General features: G+C 38.4%; 1 protein-coding gene across 2 annotated transcripts; it reads left to right on the top strand.

The window, feature by feature from the left end:
- The first annotated feature begins 686 nt into the window (after positions 1-686).
- LOC107588985 (rho-related BTB domain-containing protein 2-like) lies at positions 687-8380 on the top strand. 2 transcript variants are annotated; one of them, XM_016277284.1, is made up of 9 exons: positions 687-884; positions 989-1092; positions 1172-1357; positions 2036-2982; positions 3832-3950; positions 4198-4348; positions 6226-6314; positions 7507-7612; positions 7894-8380. In XM_016277284.1, the coding sequence occupies exons 1-9, from the start codon at positions 705-707 to the stop codon at positions 8115-8117; spliced, it is 2106 nt and encodes a 701-aa protein (XP_016132770.1). In that variant the 5' UTR covers positions 687-704; the 3' UTR covers positions 8118-8380. The 2 variants fall into 2 exon arrangements, with proteins under 2 accessions (XP_016132770.1, XP_016132769.1); XM_016277283.1 differs by having other exon boundaries at positions 814-884; positions 1233-1357.
- The last annotated feature ends 1144 nt before the right edge of the window (positions 8381-9524 follow it).

The following is a 9524-nucleotide window of genomic DNA, read 5'->3' as shown; positions in this document are numbered from 1 at the left end:
CACTTATGAACTTTAATATGCATTATACAGAGGCAAGATGAAAATGAAAAAATGCCATCTAAACTTTTCTAAACTGGTTTCCGCCGTAATCAAAACAGTGCTGCACTTATGAACTTTAATATGCATTATACAGAGGCAAAATGAAAATGAAAAAATGCCATCTAAACTTTTCTAAACACAGTAAGTTCCCTCAGACATACATTCATATAAACTGCTACCCCTAATTGAATCGCGATATGTTTAGCATCTCAACCGATTTGAATTGTCACATATTTGAATCGATTTTCAACCGACTCGCGCTTAATCATTACATCCCTAGAAAAAAAGTGTTTAAATATGGATATTTATCTTACAAAAATGCATGGATTCGCTACAGGAGGCCTTTATTCACCCCCCCAGAGCCGTGTGAGGGACGTTTTATTACGGATGCACGCACTTTATTTCACGTCTTCTGAACTGTTGACAACCGAACACCCACGTTACCCCCATTGTAAGGCTTGGTGGGGCCAGGGCAATTTTTTATATAACTCCGATTGGATTCGTCTGAAAGAAGAAAGTCACATACACCTGGGATGCATTGAGGGTGAGTAAAACACAGGCTAATTTTCATTTTTGGGTGAACTAACCCTTTAAATTTGACAATTTTTTGAATTATTATTATTTTTTTATCCTTTGATTTTAGGTCCCAGTTTACAGATACTGACATGGACTATGAAAGGCCTAATGTCGAGACCATTAAATGTGTGGTGGTGGGGGACAATGCTGTGGGCAAAACGCGTCTGATCTGTGCTCGCGCTTGTAACGCCACTCTTACACAGTACCAGCTACTGGCCACGCATGTGCCCACTGTCTGGGCCATTGACCAGTATAGAGTCTGTCAAGAGGTCTGGGTTTTATCTTTCCACTCCTGACACTTCAGAAGCATAAGATAAGTATTGTAACTCCAATCCAGTTCCAACTTAAATCCAATTCTCTTCTGGTTTTGAAGGTTCTGGAACGTTCCAGAGATGTCGTGGATGATGTGAGCGTGTCTCTTCGATTATGGGACACCTTCGGCGACCACCACAAAGACCGCCGCTTCGCTTATGGCAGGTGTGTTTGTGGACCATATCTTTCTTAAGACTTGCTCTCAGTGTTTTCTTTAATGCTTTATCTTGTGTCTGGACACTAGGTCAGATGTGGTGGTCCTGTGCTTCTCCATCGCCAACCCCAATTCTCTGTTTCATGTGAAGACCATGTGGTACCCGGAGATCAAGCACTTCTGCCCTCGTGCCCCGGTCATCTTGGTGGGCTGCCAGTTAGACCTGCGTTACGCTGACCTGGATGCTGTTAATAGGGCACGGAGACCTCTTGCCAGGTGAACTGTCAAATTTTTGATCTGAGATTTAAAGACACCTTGACCCCAGATTAATGTAATTTAGTGGATACACTTATTTAAAATGTATAGTCATTATTTTTCTGGAAAAAAAAAATATTTATTTCTGTGGATAAAATGTTCAGCGGTAATTACATATTTTTGTTGAAACCATTATAAGGATGCAGTGATGAATATAAAGTTCAAAAGAACAACTTTAATTTGAAACATATATTTATAACATTTTAAATGTCCTTTATCTCACTTTTGATCAATTGAATGCATCTCTTCTGAATAAAAGTAGTAATTTAAAAATAATAGTACTGCACACAGAAAATCAATAACAATGATTATAACTGTCTCTATATTATAAATACCACCTGTCTCTCTCAATTGTAAATATAAAATAGAAATATAAAAATTATAAATATACTTTTAACAATATTATAAATATTAAAAAATGTCTCTATATTAGTATCACCTGCTTCTGGCTAAAAATAGCAAGAAATAAGTCTTGGTCTGTCGGTATATTTGACTTGTTTCATTTCAGACTATTTGATTGGATCTTCAGTGTGAATTAAACATCATGTGTTGGACATGAGACCAAACATGTAACATTCACATACAAGATATTGTAGTACATCCTTTTTGTTGACATTTCCCCATAAACCCACCTTACAGACCCATCAAAGCGAACGAGATTCTTTCTCCTGAGAAGGGTCGTGAGGTGGCTAAAGAGTTGGGGGTGCCATACTACGAGACCAGCGTCGTGGCTCAGTTTGGAGTGAAGGATGTGTTTGACAATGCCATCCGCGCAGCTCTCATCTCACGGCGCCACCTGCAGTTCTGGAAGTCTCACTTGCGCGATGTCCATCGGCCCCTTTTGCAGGCGCCTTTTCTGCCTCCCAAACCTCCTCCACCCGTTATAGTCATCCCGCCGCCCCCTTGCACCACCGATGAGCACCAGGGCCGGCTGCTGGAGGAGCCGCTGTGTGCTGATGTGGTTCTGGTCCTCCAGGAGAACCAGCGAGTCTTTGCTCATAAGGTCTACCTCGCCACGGCCTCCTCGAAATTCTACGACCTTTTCCTCCAGGATTTGAAGGCCGAGGCTGACTGTAAGCAACCCACGGGACGGGAGCCTCCTGCGCGGGCGGCCAGCTTTGACATGTGTGAGAGCAGTGATGAAGAAAGAAGGGTCAACCTCAGTGCCTGCATCAGTGACGGGACCCTGATCGGCGCAGACTCTGATGGGATCCTTGAGGGCGGATGCGGGGGGCGGCTTTTGTCGTCTTTGGGTCGGGCTTTTGTCAGCATCAGGAGAGAAACGGTCCAGGACCCCGTCACGTTCATCTCCCGGCCAGTGACGGTGGTGGACATGGACCCCTCTGTGCTGCTCGGGCCGTTTCGTGTGGTCATGCGTTACCTTTACACGGGACAGCTGTACGAACACGAGAAGGACCTGATGCACATCGCACACATCGCTGAGCTGCTGGAGGTGTTCGACTTGCGCATGATGGTCGCCAACATCCTCAACAATGAGGCCTTCATGAATCAGGAGATCACGAAGGCTTTCCATGTGCGACAGACCAATCGGGTGAAGGAATGCCTGGCCAAAGGAACTTTCTCAGGTTAAGTTTTGTCACAAAGATTCTAATGTTTGGCCCTATCAAATCTGTTTCAGTTTTTCCCAAATTCCATTTTTCAGTTTTTTTTTTTTCTATTTAAAATTTTCTAGACTCTGTTTTAAAGGTTAAATTGTAGTAATCAAAAAGCATGTCTAATTAATTGAAATAATAAAACTTATACAATTTAATGTAACAAAATGTAAACTTTTAGGGCGCTATGAAATTTTCCCCAAATTCCGTTCGATTTTTCCCAAAGCCAGTATTTTCAGTCTTAAATTTTTCTAGATTCCGTTTTAATGTTTTAATTATATTTAAAAAATAAAAAGTATGTCGAATCAATTGAATTTATACAATTTTAAAAGTTCATAAAAGATACAATAATAGGGCACTATGATTTCTCTCCCTCACCCCCCCCCCCAGAATAATGTTTTTTGGATTTATGATTTAATGCAATTTTGTTATCAAACACCGTGTTAATCATATGATAGCATGAACTATTAACAATTTAATGAATGTTTTCATATGTGATCAGATGAAAGTTTAACAATTCCTTTTATTTTTTGTCAGCTGTGATGTTTTCTAGATGAAACAGTGGCAAAACTCGCAGTCTTTTGGACTTTAATATTCACAGACACTTGTCCATATCATGTTTTAATTAAGTATACAGACATTCCTTTGACTTATTCATCCCAAATTTGCCAGATCCCACATTCCATACTGTAAAAAAAACATTTTGTGACTGGATTCCGCAATTCTGTCCACGTTTCATTATCTTCCATCTTGCAGAAATCATAGGGTCCTACTAATACTATCTGTTTTGCTGCAATAAAGATTTCTTTCTTTATATCCCAGATGTGGTGTTTAAACTGGATGATGGTCCCATTCAGGCCCATAAACCCCTGCTCATCTCCAGCTGTGATTGGATGGCAGCCATGTTTGGTGGGCCTTTTGTTGAGAGCTGTACTAAAGAGGTGACTACTGCATTTTATGGATGTGACCCATTGATGTGCAGCATTTGTAAACATCACTTTGTCAAAAAGAACATTTGGTAAATCGTGTATTTCCACTTGTCCTTTCAGCCTCTGGGAAATTTCAAACAATATTACACTTGATCCGTAGTAGTGTCCAGAATATTATCTTCAAAGACATCTACTGTTGATTTATGTCTTTTTTTGCATTGGTATACAGATTTTCTCATGACTTGATGTGGTTCCACAGGTATTGTTCCCAAACACGACCCGTAGTAGTATGCAGGCGGTGCTGGAATATCTTTACACGGGACGCTTCTGCTCCAGACCTGACCTGGATGCCATGGAGCTCATTATCTTGGCTAATCGCCTCTGCCTGCCTCACCTGGTCGCCCTCACAGGTCGGATGATTGATTATTATGCCAATAATGAATAAAAGAATCATCAAGGATTGGTTTATAACTGAGTTAGTTTATTAAAAATGTTTAACTTAAACCAAGTCTTCTGGGGTTTTATTTATATATATATATATATATATATATATAAACTGACTATACTGTTGAATATATTTTAAAATGTAATTAATTCCTGTGATGCAAAGCTGAATTTTCAGCATCAGTCTTCGGTGTCACATGATCCTTTAGAAATCATTCTAATATGATGATTTAATGTTCAAGAAACATTTCTTATTATTATTATCAGTGTTGAAAAAGTTGTGCTGCTTAATATTTTTGTTTTCAAAGCTCTTTGATGAAAATAAAGTTCAAAAGAACAGCATTTATTCAAAAGAGAAATCTTTAGTGATAATGTAAAAGTCTTTATTGTCACTTTAGGTCAATTTAATGCATTCTTGCTAAATAAACATTTTAATTTTGTAGTGGTAAGTTTTTAACAGCAGTGCAAATATTAGGATTTTTTGCTTCCATACTAACATGGACAAAAATATGCGGTAAGTGCCCCTATTATGCCTTTTCGAATATTACCTTTCATGTAGTGTGTCATGTAGCTGTATGTGAACATAAACTATCTGCAAAGTTGTGAAGCCGACAGTGCACGATAAATAAAGTTATTGTCTATAAAAAAAAAGAGTCTGATCACAATCGACTAAACGAGTCGTCAGGAATTCGAATCTTATTCTGTTACGGCTCTACGTCATGAATTAACACATTTGCATAATGTCTGCCCACGTTCTACGTCGCCAATTTGCCCGCCCACAAACAGTAACATTTCCGTGTGGTTAACATCATGTCAGAAGACGCTGTATCCTACGCTGTGAGAGTAAATTTGTTTTATCACATCTTATAATTACCACAAACTTGTTAACACTGGACGCTTACCACTGAGAAACGTCCTGCTCCAGTCCTGCTTGCGAATCAGTCTCTTGTCGATCAGCCAATTCAACCGTTTCATCATCAGACTCCGGCTCGAATTGGTAAGGTACAATTCCATCTTTTCTATGTATTGACAAGCCTCCAGAGCTGTCATTCCGTCATGGCAGTGGGCGTTTCGTTTCCGACACGCGCTGTACGCGGTAGACAAATCCAGAGCCAGTCTCTCTACGGCTCTGGACCAATCACAAAGGACTGTGCCATCTGACCAATCACAGTAGTGAGGGCTCACGGAAAGGAGGGGCTTAGAGAGACTGATTCTTTGAACTGCTTCACACAAGTCGTTTACGAATCATTTAGAAATGAGATCAAATTAAATCTATTTTTTGAGAAAACAAACGTGTTTTTTGACTTTGCTTGCATGTAAACCTGTTTTAGGAGACTCATAAAACCGTATTAGCAACCTTAAAAATGGCATAATAGGGGCACTTTAAATGAATAATGATCAGAATTCAAATTCATTGAAAAGAGCAGCATGAGCATTGTGCTAAACTTCTCCGTTTGTGTTGCACTGACTGTGCCATCTGACCAATCACAGTAGTGAGGGCTCACGGAAAGGAGGGGCTTAGAGAGACTGATTCTTTGAACTGCTTCACACAAGTCGTTTACGAATCATTTAGAAATGAGATCAAATTAAATCTATTTTTTGAGAAAACGAACGTGTTTTTTGACTTTGCTTGCATGTAAACCTGTTTTAGGAGACTCATAAAACCGTATTAGCAACCTTAAAAATGGCATAATAGGGGCACTTTAAATGAATAATGATCAGAATTCAAATTCATTGAAAAGAGCAGCATGAGCATTGTGCTAAACTTCTCCGTTTGTGTTGCACTGACAAAAAAAAAAATCATTTTTGGGTGACCTAACTGTTTAATTGTGTTTTGCTGCAGAACTCCATACTGTGACTGTTCTGAAGGAGGCTGCCGACATGGGCACGGACATTGACGGAGATGTGCTGGTATATCTGGAGATGGCTCAGGTAAAACTGCATGTGAAAACCACCACAAACTCCTCCTGCAGTAAATGTAGCATGTATAAGTTGAAGAGCATAGGCTGTTTAAGTGAAGTTTTCAAGTTCGCGTTTCCTTTATCAATTAACCCGGCAAGAGCTGAGACAATGTTGTACTGAATTTACTTGTAACAATCACAGGTATTTTAGATTTGTTGTGTTTGCTAAATAAGAAACTGCATGAGGAAATAATAGGTTTCTTGCAAACGTTGCAGTAACCCGTGTCCTGCTCTGGGATTTAGTGTGAAGTCAGACACATTTTTGCAGCATTCCTGTGACAGTTCACGTGGTTCTTTCAGTCATGCCTGACTGGTCAAGTCACTTACTTTACTAAAGACTCTCAGAAACGCTGAGCATTTCACCACCAAGGAGCTCTCTGCCATAAACTCTAGAGATTCTGTAGATGACTCTGCTGATGTAATAATGAAACTAAATGGAAGGATTTATAAAATGCATTCAACAGTGCTTGAGTTCCATGGTTGAACTGGTATAGACTGACTGTGGAGAATGAGCTAGCTCGCACTAATGTGCCATTTATTGAAACAAACAGATATTTATCACATTGCTCACTTGTTCAGTGAACAGGACATAAAGAAACAAAATGAAAAGTTCATAACACCTCCGTAATATTACATTGAAATGTAATTTGTGCATCATGGCACTACTATTTTGGTGACAAGACATAAGAAAACTAGGAACTTTGACGTTTCGCAGAAGAAGGTGCACTACTATTCAAAAGATTGAGGTTTATTCAGCAAGGATGCATTAAAGTGACAATAAAGGCATTTATGTTATGAAAGATTTCTATTTAATAAATGCTGTTCATTTGAACTTTCTATTTATCAAAAAATCCTGAAGAAATAAAAATGTATCGCAGCATGTGACACTGAAGACTGAAGTAATGATGCTGAAAATTAAACTTTGCAATTACATTTTAACATACAGTATATTCAAATAGAAAACAGCTATTTTAAATTGTAATAACATTTCACTGTTTTTACAGTATTTTGATCAAATAAATGCAGCCTTGGTGAGCTTAAGACTTCTTTCAAAAACATTTTAAAAAATTGTACCGACCCCAAACTTTTGAACGATAAAGTCTGTGTTTTTGAAACGACATGAGGGTGAATGAATGAGGATTATTGTTGTCATGTGGTTTCAGTTCCACTGTGCCTACCAGCTCACCGATTGGTGCCTTCACCACATCTGCACCAACTACAACAACGTCTGCCGCAAATTCCCCAGAGACATGAGGGCCAAGTCAGCAGGTAGTACATCAAAAGTTTTTGTTTTTATTTTTTAAATGTAATATTTTTTTTATTTCTTAAAATATGTCTATGTAGTTTTGTATTTCAGTTTTCGTTATCTTAGTACATAAAGTTAGACTAAATGAAAATGTTGCCATGGTGATTAGCTGAAATAAAATAAGAATATTTTCACATTTTTAAATATTATTTTATATATTTCATTTCAAGAAACAAAAATGTTTTTTTTTACTGTTTGTTTACTACAATAACCCTGTTGGATGCATGTTCATTTACATTTTCAGAGAACCAAGAATACTTTGAGAAGCACCGCTGGCCTCCGGTCTGGTATCTGAAGGAGGACGACCACTACCAGAGAGCTCGGAAAGAGCGGGAAAAGGAGCACTACCTCTCCCAAAAACGGCTAAACAAGCGTAAATGGGTGCTGTGGAATCTTCCGCCCTCCCCTTCGAACCCCTCTTCATCTTCTTCATCATCCTCGTCCTCGGGCTCCTCTGCTATCATCTGAAGAGACGAGGGTGAAACCTTAGAGATGGAGAACCTGTAAGGTGCAGTGAACACATCCACCAATTTTTCTGCTTTTTCTGGTTTCAGATCAACTTCGCATCCGTCGTGCTTTGAAGTTCTTGGTGCCTGAAGTCCTGCACTTGGAAGTGTACAGGCATCACATACGACATGGCCGGCAAGCAGGTCTAGATGTAAACTGTTTACCGAATGTGACTGTAGTCGGTCTGTTTTTAAAGGGTTAGTTCACCCAAAAATAAAAATTAGCCCACAAATTACTCACCCTGAAGTCATCCTAGGTGTATATGACTTTCTTCTTTCAGACGAATCCAGTCAGGCATGCAACACCCGCTGAGTGCCATGAAACAGCTTGAAAGATCAAAGACAATTTTTAATATAACTCTGACTGGATTCGTCTGAAAGAAGAAAGTCATATACACCTAGGATGACTTGAGGGTGAGTAATTTGTGGGCTAATTTTCATTTTTGGGTGAACTAACCCTTTAAGTAAAACAGGTAGGCATCTTAAAACAATGAAGAAACCTTGCTGTGATTTTGTGATGTAGATCAGTGGCTCTCAACTGATTTCGCTTCACAACATTAAACATCAAATAGCAAGTTAAAAATAGCTTATCATGAAAAATGTATTGAATTGAACAGCATGTGGTTGTATATTATTTCTATACTACGATAGTATTCATTAACATTTTGATTCAGCCTTAACATTTTCATTTTAGTAAATTTGTGATTTTTGCCTTTTTTGATATTTAAAAAAATATTTTTAGATTCAATTTATCTTTTAGTTTGTTTCAGTAAGTTTTCAAGGCAACATTTCTACATTTTACCCTTACCTAAGTTTTTCATGTGATTTTTATATTAGCTTTTTTCGGTTACCAAAAAACAATTTTTAATAGTTTTAGTTGACAATAACAACACTGGTTTGGACATAAGTTTGACATCAAAAGAGATTTCTAATATATTTAAAATATTAATATTTCAGATATTTTACTATGCTAAATGTTTAGTTAATACATTCCCCTCCCCCCCGATCCACTAATTGAGAACTACTGATCTAAAACCATTTAGCCTCAAAAGCAGAACTGTGGAAAAACTGAAGAGTCACCCAAAGAACAAAACTAAACCAGTTTGTACAGATCACTGTGCATTTTTAGCCTATAATAATATTCTTGATTTTTAGCATTGTACCTACAATGACTCTTTGTGATTCATCCCCTGAATCATATCATATATTCTCCTGATTATAACAGGCATGACCGTCAGGTGATCACTAGACTCTAGTGCTTAAATTATATCAGAAAATGTGAGTAATTGTGCTAGTCATGTTATTCAGAGCCGTCATGTGAGATTCTGCTGGCAGAGTCTTTCTGTGTGAAATCCTCACTAGATGGTCA

This window comes from Sinocyclocheilus grahami, unplaced genomic scaffold (assembly GCF_001515645.1).
Source record: "Sinocyclocheilus grahami isolate Dianchi unplaced genomic scaffold, SAMN03320097.WGS_v1.1 scaffold110.1, whole genome shotgun sequence".
NCBI lineage: Eukaryota > Metazoa > Chordata > Actinopteri > Cypriniformes > Cyprinidae > Sinocyclocheilus > Sinocyclocheilus grahami.
Note: the sequence above shows the minus strand (reverse complement) of the source record. Positions and strands in the feature narration are given on the sequence as shown.